At 42.4% G+C, this 19,958-nt stretch overlaps 1 protein-coding gene across 1 annotated transcript in view; it reads left to right on the top strand.

Moving 5' to 3' along the window:
* Nucleotides 1-8,710: 8,710 nt before the first annotated feature.
* The window catches only part of DNAH10 (dynein axonemal heavy chain 10), a 192,677-nt gene continuing 181,429 nt past the window's right edge, over nt 8,711-19,958 (top strand). The window contains exons 1-3 of the mRNA XM_073676172.1: nt 8,711-8,985; nt 12,879-13,004; nt 13,639-13,787. Coding sequence (XP_073532273.1) covers nt 8,763-8,985; nt 12,879-13,004; nt 13,639-13,787 — 498 coding nt within the window. The 5' untranslated portion in view covers nt 8,711-8,762. The remainder of the gene's footprint in view (nt 8,986-12,878; nt 13,005-13,638; nt 13,788-19,958) is intronic.

Below are 19,958 nucleotides of genomic sequence, written 5' to 3'. Positions count from 1 at the left end.
TATATGCTAAAAAAATGCTACTTTTACTTGTATAGTATTATGGATATTGGGTCTGCTCAATAGTTGTCTTGCTAGTGTCAAACTAAAGGCCTGACAACAATGTATTTTTCATCAGAAATTTTGTCATGAAACATCTTGTGTCGTAAATTATGTCAGAAGTTTACTCCAGCACCTGACTACAGTAACATTTTTGGCGGTGGCGCACAGCAGTTGAAGGATGCAGCAAATTCATTAAGATGTTCACGTCTCTAAATGAATTAGGCGCATCTTAGGGAGCGCACAGGTCATCAAGACTGGCATACAGCACACCAGCCTTCATGAATCTAGCTCTAAAGCTAGACATACAGTATATATAGCTCTTGGTCAAATACTATCTACCATAATTTAATAAGAAGTGCATGGTGTTAAAGAAATTTGACGCACCGTTGCCTGTCTGGGCACTAGAATTAGAAATCTACCCCAATTATTTAAACCAATTCTAAATCTATAGTGCTAATGTAATAAATTCTTGGTAAATGTTCTTAAGAATGTAAGCCGGTATCTTCTGAGATATCATTCTTCACAGATTTTCTACCTCTCCAGATGACCGTATGTATGATTGGTATACTTTGTGAATAGCTCTGGTTATGCAAGTTTTATGGAAAACTAATATTCTTCTCACTTCTCTTCTAATTTACAATGTAAACTGTTAAAAATGATCTTGTTAAATTAAGCTAAAAATTTAATTTGAATGTTGTGTAAGAAAATGTAATAAAGATTTTATATATTTGTAAGATTGTATGTTTGATATGAACATTTCTAACAATTGTACAGTATTTCAGATTTTTTTTGTGATTATTATTTTTTTTTTTTAATAAAAAAGATGAATAAAAACTGTAATTTCCTATTTACAATGTGTCATTTAGGCAAAGATATTTGGGTAAGTATTTGCACTGAACATGAAATCAATTCAACTGTGCTGTGTAGATACCTGGACAACCTGTGGCCGGGAGCACCAATGTGCATGGAAAAACTTCGAGTAAAGTGAGAGCCTACACCCATCTAGTCTAAGTTAATACTACCTATTCGTATATTTAAACATCCAATAAAATTTGGAAAATAGTCACAATCCACCAATGGTATCTAGCGTTGCAAACGCGTTTCAGACCTTGCGGCTTTATTCATTGCAATGAATGGTATCTAGCGTTGCAATGAATAACGACGCAAGGTCTGAAACGCGTTTGCAATGCTAGATACCATTGGTGGATTGCGACCATTTTCCAGATTTTATTGGATGTTTAAAAAAACTTTTTGGCTTTTATTCGGATGCTGGAATTACCCTTCTTTTCTCCCATATATTTTTGCTGTGCCACTGCTGCTGTTCCGGGCATCGATCCACAAAAGGGTGAACTGATCTGATCGTTTCTATTTTTGTACCTATTCCTTTATCTCAAAAGTTTGGTGCATTAAATCCCCCTTCATTATGAGAACCACTGAAAAAGTAAATAATATATACTATAGAAGTATGACTAATAATGATAAGGCTTACATGAAAACAACTAACTCTTATAAAAACATGATTTATTAGATCTGCATTAAAAAGAACCACTAGTTAATTGGTCTAGACATGGAAGGAATAAAGGATAAAAGAATAAGCAAAGGGTCATAGATGGGGTGAGTCACTATGGAGAGTCTATCAATATATGACACAGGCCGTGATAAAAAAAAAAAAAAGGTTCAGGATGCAAGGTTGTGGCAAAAATGTGTAAACTGTGTAAGAGGTTGCAGGGTTACTGTACCTATCTAACATAGGTGATTACAGTATTTGTTTGGTTGATAAAACAATGTACCTTCAGGGCTGTGGAGTCGGTATAAAATGGACCGACTCCTAAAATTTATAATAAATTGGGTACAGTAGTTCAATGCAGGATGTGGGGAATATTTTTCATAAGAATTTGGGAAAGTTATGAAATGTCCTATTTCTGATCTAAGGGTCTAGACTTTTAGCTGAGATGAATCAGTGCTACAGTAAATTTATCACTTAAACATGAGCCATGTATGAGGGAGTCGTGGAGTCTGTGTCATGGAAATTGAGGAGTCGGAGGTTTGGCTTACCGACTCCACAGCCCTGATAAATATAGTATATTATTTCTTTTTATAGCACCATTGATTCCATGGTGCTATACATGAGAGGGGGTTACATACAAAATACCAATATAAAGTATGGTGAACAAACTAACAATGACAGACCGGTATAGAAAGGAGAGGGCCCTGCCATTGTTGGCTTACAGTCTACTATATCCGCCCCAATAAGTACCAATATAAATTGTGCCCTAATGCTGACCCCCTACCTACCCGTGAAGATTGCCAACCTATGAATTATAAATACTCAACACTGGCTCGCCCTAATACACCCTGAAAAAAAATCACTGAGATGTCATTTTTTTTTTATGAGTCATTGATCAAACTTACCCATACAAGTCTATGGTTGCGATTCATTAACACTAGAACTACTGATGAAGTCATTTTGACTCCTTTCGTTTTTTATTTCTCTTCTGTGACTACATTTTTCAGAATTCCGGCTTGAAACTCGGTGACTTTTCCTCAAATATGATGTGAAAAAAGATTTTGTGAGAATAAATAATTTTGGTGAAAAATTTGCGCGTTTTTTTCAAAATTTACCAAGAATTACTGAAGGGAGTCATTTTGACTCCCTACTATATTTTGAGGTCCTTTTGTCACTAAATGTTGCTATAAAGTTTTGTGCATAATTTTTTCACTCTGTCTTATTTACCCTGATGTTCATATAGATGTAGTTCAATTTACATGTCAACTTTTCACATTTTCCTTGTGTTTTACCTGCTTGTATTACTGTGTAATGCTGAACAAACTCTATCTGATGAGGAGCTAGATGCATTCATTGCGATATTCTATGCTCGTGGAATATCTGGCACGAACCGTCACTCGATTAGCAGTATTTGGTGTAATGACTGGGGAATACCGTTTTGCAAAGCGACAATGTCTAGGGACCGCTTTGTTGAAATTATGAGGTTTCTCAGATTTGATGAGAAATCTACTCGATCGGAGAGACTGCAAACGGACAAGTTTGCTCTATTTTCTATTGTGTGGGACAGGTTTATTGAAAATTGTATTGCGTGTTACAAACCTGGCCCATACATAATGGTGGATGAGCAACTTTTCCCAAGCAAAACTAGGTGTCCATTCACGCAGTACATGCCTTCCAAACCAGATAAATATGGCCACAAATATTGGCTAGCTGTTGATAAGAGGAGCAAATATCTGGCAAATGGCTTCCCATATCTAGGCAAAGATGACACACGCCGTGCTGAGGACCGTTTAGCTGACCATGTGGTAATGAAGTTATTGGACCCGTTTTTGAAAAAAGGTCGCAATGTTGCAACCGATAATTATTTTACTTCAGTAAAATTAGCTAAACAGCTAAAAAGCAAAGGAACAACCATCGTGGGAACACTGAACAAGATAAGGCGAGAAGTGCCTAAAGAAATAAAATCCATGAAAGAGGAATTGTACAACACTAAAGTGTTTAGAAATGAAGACAATTTTACACTTACAGTATATCAAGGAAAGCCCAACAAAAATGTTGTCATTTTGAGTTCCGTCCATCCAGATGTTGTTGTTGCGTCTGATTCCGCTAAAAAAACTCCAGAAACGGTAAAGTTTTACAATGAAACAAAATATGGAGTAGATGTAGTGGATCAGATGGCACGAAAATATACCACACGAACATGCACAAGGAGATGGCCTGTTCATGCATTTGAAAATGCCTTAGACTTTGCGGGTATAAATGCATGGATAATATTCAAGGAGATTACCCACCAAAAAATGTCACGCAAGGCATTTTTGCAAACGCTTGTGAGAGAGTTGAGTGGTCCTTATGTCACAGATAGGGAAAAGGGTTCCACGTCCCAAGTTTCTACATGCTCAGAAGTGATGGTTCAAACAAAATTTTGCCAGATCAAAGAAAAGTGCAAGAAAAATAGATCTGTCGGAAATTGTAAGACTTGTGGTAAGTCTTTGTGTGGGCAATGTACTGCCATAAATCAAAGGCAATGCCTAAAATGCGAAACACCAAATGTTTAGAAGGTGAATTCTGCGCCATATTTTCATTTTTATGCTCCTCCACCTACATTTTCTCTGCTTTTTGTTCTTCAGTTGTTGTTTATATGTGTGCACTTGAATAAAAAAAAATGTTTGAAAAACGTCTATTATAATTATTGTTATTTTCTGTAGAAAAATAAGAAAAGCAGAAAAAAAACAATCAAAAGCATTACTGTTGGATCTCACAATAATAATACATTACAAAAAATATAATTATTAATAAATAACCACAAATGAAACTCTAAAAATAAACGAAAACAAGCAAGGAGTCAAAATGACTCCTTTCAGTAGTTCTAGGCGGGGTCACGAGTCCAGTAGTCCTAGTGTTAAGACTGGCATACCTCGCTCACTGGAGTACACTGACCTGATTCTGTTAGCTTAATCCCTTCATGACCTTGGACTTACCCATACATCCTGGTTGGGAAGAGGTTCTCGACTTAGGACGTATGGGTATTTCCTGGCAATCGTGCTGAGACAGAAGCTCTGCCCGCGCCATCGCCTCCGGGAGCTAGGCTTGCAGGACAGTTTAACCCCCTAAATGCCACAATCGATGTCAATCAAAATATTTAGGAGGCTGGGAGAGGGAGGGGGGTACCTCTCCCATCCGATCGGCACCCCCGTTACATCATTGTGAGGGCCCGATTGTTGCCATGGCAACCCGAGGTTGTCATGATGACCCCCGGGCTACCCAGCTACAGAAAGCTTGTTAGACCATGCTTACAGCATGGTCTAAGAGGCTTGTCTCAGTGCAGCACTGATGGGTATAAAGTATTTCAATGCACTATACCAGCGATCAGAGTGATAAATGTTAGTCCCATAGAGGGACTAGGTAGGAAAGTTAAAAAAATTGCAAAAATATGTTTTTTAATTCACAAAGTAATAATAATAAAAAAAAATTATACCCATAAATACATATTTGTATGTAAAGAAAAAAACAAAGTACACATATTTCTTATTGCTGCGTCCGAAAAAACTCAACCTATAAAACTGTCACACAAGTTGACCCCCTTCAGTGAACACCATATAAAAAATAAATAAAAAACGATGCTTTTTCATCATACAGCCGAACAAATAGTGGAATAAAAGTCGATCAAAAAGATGAATGTTAATAAAAATGGTATCTCTGAAAACACCATCTTGTTCCATAAAAAAACAAGCCGCTATACAGCTCCATCAGTGGAAAAATAAAAAAGCTAAAGCTCTCAGAGTACAGCAATGCAAAAATAATAATTTTTTTCTATAAAAGAGTTTGTGTGTAAAAGCGGCAAAACACAAAAAAATATATAGATGTATTATTACAGTAATCGTACTGATGCGAAGAATAAAGCTGCCTTATCAATTTTACCACATGCGGAATGGCATAAATAAACCCCCAAAAAACAATTCCTGAATTTTTGGTTTTTGCTCATTCTGCCTCCCAAAAACCGGAATAGAAAGCGATCAAAAAATGTTGTGACCGAAAATGGTACTAAGAAAAACGCCAACTCGTTCCGCAAAAGACAAGCCCTAATATGACTCTGTCATCAGAAATATAGGAAAATTATAGCTCTCAAAATATGGCAAATTTGTTTTTTCGTTTGTGGCAGCAGTCAAACATAAAAGCTTGATATAAATCTGGTATCGCTATAATCGCACCGACCCAAATAATAAAGTCATCTAATCACTTACACCGCACGAGGAACAGCGTAAAAAATAAAAACAATTTTTTACCTAGTATTGATTTGTTCATTCTGCCTCCCAAAAATCGCAGTAAGGCTCGGCTCACATTTATCCTGCGGACTACGCTGAGCGCTTACACCGGAGTTTCCGTGTAATCTCTGAAATATGTGATTCAGACGGAACCACCGGCGGAAGATTCCCTATAATGAGGCAGATCGAGGCACCGTGGACGCCGTCTGACCTGTGATCCCACAGTGTCCGTCTTTTTAAGCGTGCATAAAAGTGCCGTGGGCGACAGTTTTGCGCACTTCTGAAAAGGACATTGCTGAACAGAGGCCAGATGGAATCCAGAGTAACTCTGCAGCCTCATTATTGTGAATGGATTCCTCAAAAGTTTCATCTGTATCACGTCATTCGGAGATTTAGATGGAAATCCCGATGTAAGTGCTCAGTGTAAAGCGCGGGATAAATGTGATCCAAAATGTTATGTAAAATGTTCCCAATAAAAGCTACAACTCCAATCCGCAAAAAAAAGCAAGTCCCCACTCAGGTCCGTCATCTGTTAACGGAAATATAGGGGCTTCCACTTTGCTGGTAGTACAAAGGCTCTGGAAAAGCGCTATGGCTCCTCACCCTCCAAAAGAAATCCAGCAAATTCTGCGCTCCCAAATCCAAATGCCCACCTCCCTTCTGAGCCCAAGTGTACCTAAACCATATTTAGCATCTACATGTTTGGTATTTCTGTAGCAATGAACGCACGCCTAATTTAAGGGGTCCATGTATCCAGAAGCACAAGCTGGGCACAATGTATCGGCACTACAATATACTGGGCACTGCAATAGCATATTTGCTATTTTCACCCCTCAATATCCACTGCTGCTTGTTTCTGGAAAACACCAGTGAAGTCACAATCATCACCATACCTGTAGATAAATTCCCAGAGGGGTGTAATTTCCAAAATGGGGTCACTTGAGGGGGGGATTCTGCTCTTCTATTATTTAGGAGACTTATTCTAGGAAAATCTGTGCTCCAGGCGGCAAATAGTGCTCTGAGTCTCGCTGTGTGGATAAGCTGTACTGTGCAGCCACATATGGGGTATTTCCACTTTCAGCAGAAATTGTGGGACAAATTTTGGTGCCATTTTTACCCATTTCCTTGTATGAAAATGTAAAATCTGGGGCTAAAACAAAATTTTTGTGGTAAAATGTAATTATTTTTTCTTCATTGCCCAATAGTATAAAATTATGTGATACTCGTGGTGTCAATATGATTACTGCATCCCTAGATGAATTCATGGAGAGGTGTAGATTGTAAAATGGGGTCACTTATGGGGGGTTCTGCTGTTTTGGCACCTCAGGGGCTCTTCCAGTGGGTCATGGCTCCCGCAAACCATAACAGTAAAATCTGCACTATAATATGGCGCTCCTTCCCTTCTGAACTTTCCACTGTGCCTGAAAAGTAGTTCTTGATTACATGTAGGGTATTGGCACACTGAGGAGAAAGTGAACAACAAACTGTGAGGTCCATTTTTTCCTATTTGCCCTTAGAAAAATAAAAAATTTGGGGCTGAAACAACATTTTAGTTGTAAAAACTATTCTTTCTTCACCCCCCAAGGGTATAAAATTCTGTGAGGCATGTGTGGTGTCAACATGCTCACTGCACCCCTAGATGAATTCTTTTGGGGGTGTTGTTTGTAAAATGGGGTCACTTATGGCAGTTTTCTGCTGTTCTGGCACCTCAGGCGCTCTGCCAATGTGACATCGCACCCTCAAACCATTCCAGCAAAATCTGTAATCCAATATGGCGCTCCTTCCCTTCTGAGCTTTGCACTGTGCCTCAAAAATAGTTTTCGACCGCATATGGGGTATTGGTGAAATCCGGAGAAATTGTGTAACAAACTGTACCATTCATTTTCTCCTATTCCTTTTGAAAATTGAAAACTTGAGGCCAAAGCAACATTTTAGCGGAAAAATTTTTTAATTTTCCATTTACTGCGCCTAATGTTATGCAATTCTGTGAATCGCCTGAAGGTTAAAAATCCTCACCACACCCCTAAATGAATTCCACAAGAGGTGTAGTTTCTAAAATGGGGTCACTTTTTGGGGTTTCTGCTGTTTAGGCACATTGGGGGCTTGTTAAATGTGACATGGTGTCCGTTATGTATTCCAGACAATTTTGTGCTCTAAAAATTAAATGTCGCTCCTTCCCTTCCGAGCACTGCCCTGCGCCCAAACAGTAGTTTTCCCCACATATGGGGTATCCGGCATGCTCAGGGGAAATTGCACAACAAATTGTATGGTCTATTTTCTCCTGTTACCCTTGTGAAAATTAAAAATGTGGGACAAAACCAACAGTTTTACGTGAAAAATGCATTTTTTCATTTTCGCGGCTCAACATTATAAAATTCTGTGACGCACCCGGGGGGGTTCAAAGTGCTCACCACACATCTAGATAAGTTCCTTGAGTGGTGTAGTTTTCAAAATGGGGTCACTTGTGGGGGGTTTCCAGTAGTCACATCAGGGGCTCTGAAAACAAGACATGGCGTCCGCTCTAGATTTCAGGCAATTTTCGCTCTAAAAGTCAAATGGTGCTCCTTCCCTTCCGAGCCCTGCCTGAGGTAAAAACTCTGAATGTGTGCATGTACCTTGGGGTCTAGAGACTCAAGGGCCTTAAAAAAAGCCTTGTAACTTAGTATCTTGTTGTGATAGCTAGCAGGTCGCGATATGACAACATAGGAAAACATTAGATGTAATGTCACTATGCAAAAGCGCAATTTCACTGTCTCGCCACACATGTCGCCCTAGCCTAAGTCCATAGAGGTGTGCAGTACCGCATCACTTCCAGCAGGGGAAGCCCAGAATGCTTCAGTTCTAGTTTTGTACTCACACCCCCTCCGTAGTTTCTGTTACTACGGCCGGCAGCGTCGCGTTGCCATAGTTACCCACCACAAACTGACAGGCAGCGTCCAGCGCAGAACACGGTCATGGACGATCCGCGCCTGGAATGGATCCGGGACCGTGTGATCTGCGGATTTGGCTTGACGGATCCGAATTGCTTCGAGGAGCTGCTCAACCGGAACGATGGAGAAGATGAAGTGAAGCTGCTGCGGTTTCTGAACGAGAGCACGGAGGAGGAGGAGGGCGCCTCAGCGCTGCTGTTCTTCAAGAGCTCCCGGCAAGAAGAGCTGGAGGTGGAGATAGCAGTGGGTGAGAGGCTTGTACCTGTGTGCTGATGTGCTGTGCTGCTATTATGTGTATTATGCTATAATGTGTATTATATGACATCTTATTATATGCATTATATATATACATCTTATTATGTGTATTCTAACGCACTATCATGTTATAATAAACTATACTGTGTATTATATTACACTATCACGTGTAGTATTAGGTGGTATATTATAATACAGTATTATCCTATGCTGCAGTGTGTGTTATATTACACTGCTATGATATGTATAATGCAGGACATACAATACCCACATGCTACACCCCAGAGCTGAGCATCCAGCCTGCTGAAAGTATCTAATCAATAGGAAACTACACTGGACGCGTTCCTACACCACATGCTGGTATTAGGCATACATGACGGAGGAGAGATTTGGTATCGTGTGTTCGCTCCGCCAATCTGTCAGCTCCAGCGTTCTGCACTTGGTGCAACCATCTGAGGTTAAACCATGGTTGGCAGTGTTAGTTGCACAGAAACTTGTGGGCCTCAGAAAATCCTATGTACATAAAGCTGACGATCATATTCAGCCAGAGAGTCTCCGCTAACACTGCCAGTCAGTGCCCCAATAACGGTTCCATAGAGCCTCTACTAACACTGGCAGCTGGTGCCCTATTAGAGGTGCCAGCCAGGGAGCCTCCACTATCACTGCCAAACGGTGCCCTATAAAAGTGCCAAGGAGCCTCCACTATCACTACCAGCTGGTGCCCTATTAAAAGTGCCAGGGAGCCTCTACTATCACTACCAGCCAGTGCACTATTAAAAGTACCAGGGAGCCTCCACTATCACTACCAGCTGGTGCCCTATTAAAAGTACCAGGGAGCCTCCACTATCACTGCCAGCCGGTTCCCTATTAAAAGTACCAGGGAGCCTCCACTATCACTGCCAGCTAGTGCCCTATTAGAGGTGCCAGCCAGAGAGCCTCCACTATCACTGCCAAACGGTGCCCTATAAAAGTGCCAAGGAGCCTCCACTATCACTACCAACTGGTGCCCTATTAAAAGTGCCAGGGAGCCTCCACTATCACTACCAGCCAGTGCCCTATTAGAGGTGCCAGTTAGGGAGCCTCCACTATCACTATCCAACGGTACCCTATTAAAAGTGCCAAGGAGCCTCCACTATCACTATCAGCCGGTGCCCTATTAAAAGTGCCAGGGAGTCTCCACTATCACTACCAGCCAGTACCCTATTAGAGGTGCCAGTTAGGGAGCCTCCACTATCACTATCAAACGGTGCCCTATTAAAAGTGCCAAGGAGCCTCCACTATCACTACCAGCCAGTGCCCTATTAAAAGTACCAGGGAGCCTCTACTATCACTACCAGCCAGTGCCCTATTAAAAGTACCAGGGAGCCTCCACTATCACTACCAACCAGTGCCCTATTAAAAGTGCCAGGGAGCCTCCACTATCACTACCAGCCAGTGCCCTATAAAAGTGCCAGGGAACCTCCACTATCACTACCAACCAGTGCCCTATTAAAAGTACCAGGGAGCCTCCACTATCACTACCAGCTGGTGCCCTATTAAAAGTACCAGGGAGCCTCCACTATCACTGCCAGCCAATGCCCTATAAAAGTGCCAGGGAACCTCTACTCTCACTGCCAGCCAGTGCCCTATTTAAAGTACCAGGGAGCCTCCACTATCACTACCAGCCAGTGCCCTATTTAAAGTACCAGAGAGCCTCCACTATCACTGCCAGCCAGTGCCCTATAAAAGTGCCAGGGAACCTCTACTCTCACTGCCAGCCAGTGGCCTATTAAAAGTACCAGAGAGCCTCCACTATCACTACTAGCCAGTGCCCTATTAAAAGTGCCAGGGAGCCTCCACTATCACTACCAGCCAGTACCCTATTAAAAGTGCCAGGGAGCCTCCACTATCACTACCAGCCAGTGCCCTATTAAAAGTGCCAGGGAGCCTCCACTATCACTATCAGCCAGTACCCTATTAAAAGTGCCAGGGAGCCTCCACTATCACTACCAGCCAGTACCCTATTAAAAGTGCCAGGGAGCCTCCACTATCACTACCAGCCAGTACCCTATTAAAAGTGCCAGGGAGCCTCCACTATCACTATCAGCCAGTACCCTATTAAAAGTGCCAGGGAGCCTCCACTATCACTACCAGCCAGTACCCTATTAAAAGTGCCAGGGAGCCTCCACTATCACTACCATCCAGTGCCCTATAAAAATGCTATGGAACCTCTACTATCACTGCCAGCCAGTGCCCTATTAAAAGTACCAGGGAGTCTCCACTATCACTACCAGCCAGTACCCTATTAAAAGTACCAGGGAGCCTCCACTATCACTGCCAGCCAGTCCCCTATTAAAAGTGCTAGTGAGCCTCCACTATCACTATCAGCTTAGTTCTACATCAGCTAAGGAATGTGCTCCTCTGAACTGTGGAGTGGGGTCTTCACAACCCTGGACCAGACCTCAGTCACAGGATAATAAAACTTTTACACTCCTTATCTATGAACTGCTCCAATATTTACAGCCAGAACAGTTTATCTCTCTCCTATAGTAATAGCTCTGCTTTACGTCACCTGTCTCATCTATTACATTATTTCTATGTCCTGTTATGTATAAATATGTGACTCTTCAGATTTTGTGCTATTCTATGCCTGATGAAGAGACCCGAGTAGTCTTGAAAGCTTTGCAATTTGTTACCATCTTTTCAGTTAGCCATTAAAAGGTATCAACCACTGAGAACTCTCAAATCTAAATATTTTTTGTGCAGTTTAATGACTCTTGCACCATGACGCTAGCTGTCATACAATGCAGACTAAAGGCACTTTGTTTTGTTTTTTTAAAAAATTGGCAGCCAGGCAGATAATTATAAAACATCTAAAAAAAACCTATACGATTGATGGAAGGTAAGGTATGTCCACACATTGCATTTTTTGCCGTGTTTTCCCCACTCAAATTTTTGCCGTTTTAATGTACCAGCAGAGTGAATGAGATTTCTGAAATATCATGTACATGTTGCTTATTTTTTCCTTGAATCAGTGTCAGATCTTCAGCATGCTAATTCTTTTAGCGTTTTTGCAGTATTTTTCACCTATTTCCATTAATGAGTAAAAAAAGAAAAACGCATCAAAAACTCATGCCAAAACGTGCGTATTTTACTTATCATTATTCTGCCAACACTCCAGTATTTGCAGAAGATTTTTCTGCTGCAAGTATTCAACATCTGACCATACCCTAAGTCTATGTTCACACATCATGGTTTTTCAGCCTTTTTTGCTGCAGTTTTTTATGCAAATTTTCAGCAGCGTTTTGCAGTACCAGCAAAGTCTATGAGAATCCAGAATTCTCTGTTCACACATCATGTTTTTTTTGGAAAATAGAGCATGTCACTTCTTTCAGCGTTTTCTCACCCATAAGAAGTAATGGGTGGTGAAAAAACGCTGGAAAAACGCAGGTAACTTTTTTTCAGCATTAACGAGAAGGAGATTTTTTTTTTCCACTGAGCTTTATGTACATGCATAACAGAGACAAAAGGACAGTGAAAGAAACGCAGAAATAACACACCTACAAAAAAGCATGAAAACTGCAACAAAAATCCTGAGCAACCTCCTGGCAAGAGATCAGGTTTTGCTGCAGAAAATGAATGCAAAAAATACCATGATGTGTGATCATAGCCTAAGACTGTGTTCGCACACTGCATCCATGCTGCAGTTTTTTTTTCACAATTATGTCAGCATCATTTTGCTGTGATTTACAAAAATAAAAAAAAACGCAATGCAGCTGTAATGTGTGAACGCAGGCTTATTGAGCATTTGATTGGACAATTGGATAATGAAAGAATACCACCCGATGATAACAGACCCCTGAACCTATACATCATTTAATGTTAAGCGTTCTATCTTTCTCCTAGAACCAGAAGAGCTAATAGCACAGAACATAGGTCCACATGAAGACGATATTAACCCTCCACTCACCGATAGAACAGAACTGACCACAAGTTCTGCTGACACAAACTCACTGGATCCATCTGGTGGCAGTAAGAAAAATTACTACATGTGTTCTATCATCCTACATATAGTCAGGAGTGGGCACGGACAGAAGGGGGCCCTGCAAGAGCAATATATGGGCCCTGTGCTGTTCAATGTCTCATCATAACGCACAACTCCACCTGCTTTGGGGGTAGAAGTGGCCCCCTCACTTTTTGGGCCCCTGCGCAGCTGCACAGGTTGCACCAATGGTATGTCCGTCCCTGTATATAATATAATTCCAGAAAATTCATGGATAGTCTGTAAAAATAGGGGATTGTTGTCTATTATCTGTAAGAAAAGTAGATGCATCTGGGACTTCTTGAAGCTAGGGTTAAGGCCCATTCACACAACAGTAATTTTGGTCCATGAAATATAGGGCAGCACTCGGACCAATGTTATTCAATGGGGTCGTGCAGATGGGCGATTTTTTACTTTAGGATTATATTTAGCCACAAATGGAAATACCATTGGTGGAACCTGTGCAGCTGCATAGGGGCCCAAGAGGTAAGGGGGCCCATTTCTACCTCCAATGTAGGGCCCACATATTGTCCTGGCACAGGGGCCCTCTTCTGTCTGTGTCCGCTCCTGTATTTACCCTCCCAACAGATAAACTAATGATGGAAAATTGTGCTTTGCCTGTAGAGAAAGAAGAGGCGTCGGACAGTACCAGTCTGCACATGGACCCAGAGGTACACGCAGAGGCTTATATTCCCTTGGGGACTGAAAGTGGTCCAGAATCAGGCCAAGAAGAAGCTGAAGAAAGTGAAAATGTCACCCCCATCAAACTGACTGTAAGAACGGACTGTGTTATCAGCCTCCATCTATCAGATCTGCAGATTTGTGTCTGTTATGTACCAATACAATTATTTTGGTTTAATCGTATTTTTACACTAGGGAATGACATTATATACGTTAATATGTTTGTTTTTGTGTGTCACTTTATGTGGCAATAACTCTGGAATGTTTCAACATATCCCAGTGATTTGTTATTGTTTTTTTCATGACACATTGTACTTTGCATAATAATTTGGAACACAGTGTAAATAATATTTTCTCTGATTTTCCCAAATTACCTATATGAATTGCAGTCATTGTAACTTTCAAGTCAAATAGCTATTAGAGTACAATTGAAAGGTTTTTGTACAAACTGCCTATGATAACAGTATATTTTTTAAAAAAATAAAAAACTCAAACTGCACTCAGAATGCATGTTCCAAATTATTATGCACAGCAGAGTTTTCAACCTTTTCATTTTAATAAAGAACAAAAAAATGGTCATTTTTGAAATTATAAGCATTAGCAGGTTATTACAAACTGAAATCAAACAGTTTTCAGCTCAAAACTTTATTCTAGGTGATGTAATATTTGCACATAGGACCCCTTGTTCGAAAGGAGCTTCTGAACTCTCTCGTCCATTGAATTTGTCAGGTTTTGGATGGTTTCTGCTTCAATTGTTTTGCATGAGGACAGAATACCCTCCCAGAGCTGTTGCTTAGATGTGAACTGCCTCCCGCCATCATAGACACTCCTTTTGATGATGCTCCAGAGGTTCTCAATGGGGTTGAGGTCAGGGGAACATGGGGGACACACCATAAGTTTGTCCTCTTTTATGCCCACAGCAGCCAGAGATACAGATGTGTTATGTGCAGCATGAGACGGGGCATTATCATGCATGAAAATGATCTTGCTGCGGAATGCACGGTTCTTCTTCTTGAACCATGGAAGGAAGTGCTGTTTGAGAAACTCAACATACATTATGGAGTTCATCTTTACCCCTTCAGGGATCCTAAAAGGGCTGACAATCTCTCTCCCCATGATTCCAGCCCAAAACATTACTCCACCTCCTCCTTGTTAGCGCCGTAGCCGTGTTTGCATGGGGTGTCCATCAACCAGCCATCCTCCACTCCATCCATCTGGACCATTGAGATAATTTCATGCATGATAATGCCCCGTCTCATGCTGCACATAACACATCTGCATCTCTGGCTGCTATGGGCATAAAAGGGGACAAACTTATGGTGTGGCACCCATGCTCCCCTGACCTCAACCCCATTGAGAACCTCTGGAGCATCAGCAAAAGGAGTGTCTATGATGGCGGGAGGCAGTTCACATCTAAGCAACAGCTCTGGGAGGGTATTCTGTCCTCATGCAAAACAATTAAAGCAGAAACCATCCAAAACCTGACAAATTCAATGGACGAGAGAGTTCAGAAGCTCCTTTCGAACAAGGGGTCCTATGTGCAAATGTAACATTACCTAGAATAAAGTTTTGAGTTGAAAACTGTTTGATTTCAGTTTGTAATAACCTGCTAATGCTTAGAATTTCAAAAATGACCATTTTTTTGTTCTTTATTAAAATGAAAAGGTTGAAAACTCTGCTGTGCATAATAATTTGGAACATGCATTTTGAGTGCAGTTTGAGTGTTTTATTTTTTTTAAAATATACTGTTATCATAGGCAGTTTGTACAAAAACCTTTCAATTGTACTCTAATAGTTATTTGACTGGAAAATTACAATGACTGCAATTCATATAGGTATTTTGGGAAAATCTGAGAAAATATTATTTGCATAATAATTTGGAACACAGTGTATGTTAATGGTAAATTTAGGTCGCATTTATTTATAAAGATATCGGAAATTTGACAAAAATTTCAAAAAAAATTTGCAATACCACACAAAAGGTTAATATAGAACATTTCTTTTATGTCTTCTTTACATCAGCGCCATTTGTAAAATGTTCTTTTATTTTCCTAGGACGTTTGAAGTTTTAAAAATGTAGCAGTAATTTTTTATTTTTTCAAGGAAATTTTCAAAACTTATTCTTTTAGGGACCTATTCAGTTTTGAAGTGACTTTAGGGGACCTATATATTGGAAAACCCTCAAAATGACACTATTTTAAAAACATATTTAAAACAGCTTTTCAGGAATTAATGCAAAGTAGCATGACAAGAATGTAAAATTATATTTTTACCACTAAAATATTGCTAACATCTGAATAGGCCATTATAAGGCCACGTTCACACGTTCAGTATTTTACATCAGTATTTGTCAGACAAAATCTGATGTGTGTGAAAAATGCAGAAGTGGTGACGTATTTCTATAATACTTTTCCTCAGATTATTCCACTCCTGATTTTGGCTAATCCTCATCTGCTTTTAAAATGGACGAGTGCAATCTGATAAAAAATCAGATTGCTCTCTGACTAATGTTAGTAAATGAATCTTTGTTCATCTGCAATTTTTTTCTCAGCTCAGATCGGACTGAGAAATAAATCGCAGCTTGCTGCGATTTGCCGTGTTTATCTTACGAGACTCGCCAATGCAAGTCAATAGATATCGCATGGTACATGGACTATGCGTGTGCCATCCAATTTTTATGCACCCATCTCATAGGAAACCCGACATTTCATCAGCTAAGTACAATAAATTCACAGCGTGACCCGTCAAAATATAATAGATAGAATAGATATATACATAGAACAGATAGAAAGATGTCAGTGACATATATAATTAGTGCAGTGCGTATGTAGTTTAATGTACATGTATTTAGTTAAAAAGTAGATAACTAAAATAAAAAAATGGTGTAAGAGCCCCTAATTTTTCTTAACCAGCTGAGGGAAAGCCGACAGCTGGGGGCTGATGTTTATGGTCTGGGAAGGGGGTAATGAACATGGAGTTTCCCAGGCTATTAATATCAGCTCACAGCTGTCTTCTTAGCCTTCACTGGTTATTAACAAGGGGTGACTCCACAAAAAAGTGCTGTGGGGTCCCCCCTATAATTAATAACCAGAAAAGACTAGGCAGACAGCTCCGGGCTGATATTAATAGCCCAGGAAGGGGCCATGGATATTGTCCCCCTCCCAGACTAAGAAAATCAGCCCTCACTCACCACAGAAATGGCGCATCCATCAGATGCACCAATTCTGACTCTGCTGTACTCACTTGCCCTGGTGCAGTGGCAAGTGGGGTAATAGTATTGGGGTTGATGTCAGCTTTGTAATGTCAGCTGACATCAAGCCCAGAGGTTAGTATTGGAGAGGCATCTATAAGACACCCCCATTACTAAATGTAATAAAGACACAGACAGAGTAAAGTTTTTTAATTAAATAAATATACAGTCTTGTTTTTTAAATAAACACTCCCCACCCTCTTTTAGTTATTTATTACTGTAAAATAAAAAATAATAAAACACCATATTCCTCACTTGTCTGCAGATAATCCCTATGTAATACTGTCTGTGATGAACCTGTAGCCGCCATCTTGGTAATGATAAATCATATCCAGGGATGGCCACACTTCAGCAGCCCCCACCCTTGGGACCTTCTGTTAAAACGTCAACTAGATAGTTTCCCCCCATCCAGGCTCCTGTAAGATAAGAAGCCTACTTAACACTTGAATGCTAGGAGCTTCAAAGACTTCGAGAGGAAACACAGCCAGCAGGGGGGGGTGCTTCGTCTATCTGTACCTGACCATTTGTCCCATAGGACTAGTTTCTTTGTCTGTCACAAGCATGGAGGCATAAGATATAGAAACATGAATAGTACACGCATGTTGCGTGGGATGGGCCAATAAAAAAATATCACGGCGTCCCGGAGCCATTGCGCACACAAGCCTCCGCGGTAGACGTTTGTACGTGCTCTGGAAGCCAAGATATAGCGCGGAGCCATTCCTGAGGACCGTATGGTATCATAATTGATATCAAAAGGTCGGTTACGGCGGCCCGAATCCATGGGAACCCCTGGGGGTATCATGAGACCATCCCAGAAGAAGTTATTGGGTTCCATAGAATTTGGGCTTCTGATCGAAGTTAGACCTGAGGGTGGAGACTGAGTCAGCTGACCTCACCAGCAGTGGGCGGGACAGGGCAGGTAAGATAGCAGGACAGACAAGAGACAAGTCAGTCTTGACCCAAGAGTGGTGTGCTGAACATCTGAGCACCAGCTGAGGCCACCAAGGGGAGGAGCAGTTTGACCATGCGGTGGTAGGCCTCAGCCTGTAACAAAGAACCGTGCCTGCGACCGCAGAATCCTCTCCCTGCGTCACAAGAAAATCAAGAAACCGGTAACTGATATGCTGTGGTGATTCTGTGTGTTGTATTCCATTGTTGTATAGTTTAGCCTGACCTTATACCTGTGTATATTTAGTTGTATATCGTGTATCTAGTGTATTATTATAATCAATTACCTCAAGTAATTGTGGGCCTGCCTTTTATTCTGCATAACGAACGCACGTCCGTGTGAGCTCGGCTCAAGCCAAAACGCTACCCAGGGTTGGTTCCTGACCCGATATAGGCCCATTCACGGACTGGGCGTATATCTAAAATAGGGACTGGTGGCAGCATACCAACTGGGGATTGGGGAAGGCTGGTAGTGACGGTCGGAGGTTCAGATATATATATTCCTGGCGCGGCCAAGGAAGATATATATACCGCCCTCACTACAGAGGGCCCCGATACCCAGTAGGTTACAGGACAGTCTCCCTGGCGACCGCTTATCCTAGGTGCAGTTCCTTGACTGACCTGAGGCTAAGAGGGCGCTAGCGAGTTGTGCTGTGTAGTGACGTTACGGTTTAGTGACGTTGAAGGGATAACACACTACCGTGTTCCCTGCGCTGGTTGCAGCTACCTGGCACTACTTTCTCTAGGTGCAGTACCTTGACTGACCTGAGAGGTAAGGGGGCGCCAGAGAGCTGCACCCACCGGCCGGCTTTCATCACATTGGTGGCAGAGCGGTGGGATTGCAGAATAATAGTGTTGTGGGACCCCTACTCCCAGGCACTAAAGACTGCCAGTGGTAACTTCCACTGCTGGAGTCTTAAGGTCAGCCCAACGTTAGACGGTCAGGCTAAAAGTATAACAAGGTGTGTGCAAACTCAGGGTTGCAGCGGTGTCGGTTACCAAGATGGCAGACGGCACCAGGAGCAAGACCCTGCAAGAGGCTAATGCTACGGTCCGTGTGGCAGGAGGGGAGGACATTGTTACTCATGGCGAGGAGGAGTCCAGCCCGGGCACCTCAGGGAGCCAGTCCCCAGTATACGGTCCCGCAGTGGGCTGCCCACCACCTACCCAGCCCAGCCTGTCCAGATCACAAGCCCCTTTACAAGCGGCTATGGCAAGTCTCCAGTCTCATGGCGATGCCGTCTACAAAACCCTCCTGGCAGCATCAGAGAAGGCAGCGGAGGAGGAGCGTGCAGAGCGGGCTGCGGAGCGGGCTGCGGAGCGGGCTGCGGAGCGTGAAGCTGCAGAGCGCCGGGAGGCTGCGGAGCGTGCAGAGCGAGCTGCGGAGCGCCAGCACCAACTGGACCTGGCCCAGCGGGGGCTTCCGCTAGAGCAACCAACCCATCAGGAGACCAAGTCGTCCAAAGTCCGAGCTGAGGACTTCCCTCTACTGGAGAAGGATGGGGACCTGGACTCCTTTCTGGTGGCATTTGAACGGACCTGTCTTCAGCACCATCTGGCCCGGGATCAGTGGGCCAGATACCTGACCCCCCGTTTGAGGGGTAAGTCCCTGGATGCCTTGGGGGACTTACCTGCCGGGGAGGTACAGAACTACGACTGCATCAAGCGGGCCCTGATCCGGCAGTACAACCTCACTCCCGAGTCGTACCGCCAGAAGTTCCGGAGCCTGCTGCGTGGCCCCAAGGACACCTGGACCGATCATATGCGGGCGCTGTTGAGAGCCGCAGAGCACTGGACCTCGGGTCTAGCGCTTACTACCCGCCAGGAGGTCCAGGAACTGTTCGTCACGGAGCAGTTCTTGTGGAACTGCCCAGAGGACCTCCGACAGTTCCTCCGTGACCGAAAACCAACAGGGGCTTCTGCTACAGCCGCCCTGGCAGACGAGTATGCCAATAACAGGGCGCCTGAGCTGAAGAAGTCTGCCAGCAGCACCTGGAGAGGGGGTAAGCCCAGTCATGCCCCTGTTTCCCCGGCCCCTAGAACACAAGGGGTGTATCCCCCTGTT

This window comes from Phyllobates terribilis, unplaced genomic scaffold, assembly GCF_046119375.1.
Source record: "Phyllobates terribilis strain yellow unplaced genomic scaffold, ASM4611937v1 Scaffold_1__5_contigs__length_1240528914, whole genome shotgun sequence".
Taxonomy (NCBI): Eukaryota; Metazoa; Chordata; class Amphibia; order Anura; family Dendrobatidae; genus Phyllobates; species Phyllobates terribilis.
The sequence above is the reverse complement of the archived record's forward strand: the minus strand, read 5'-3'. Positions and strand labels throughout refer to the sequence as shown.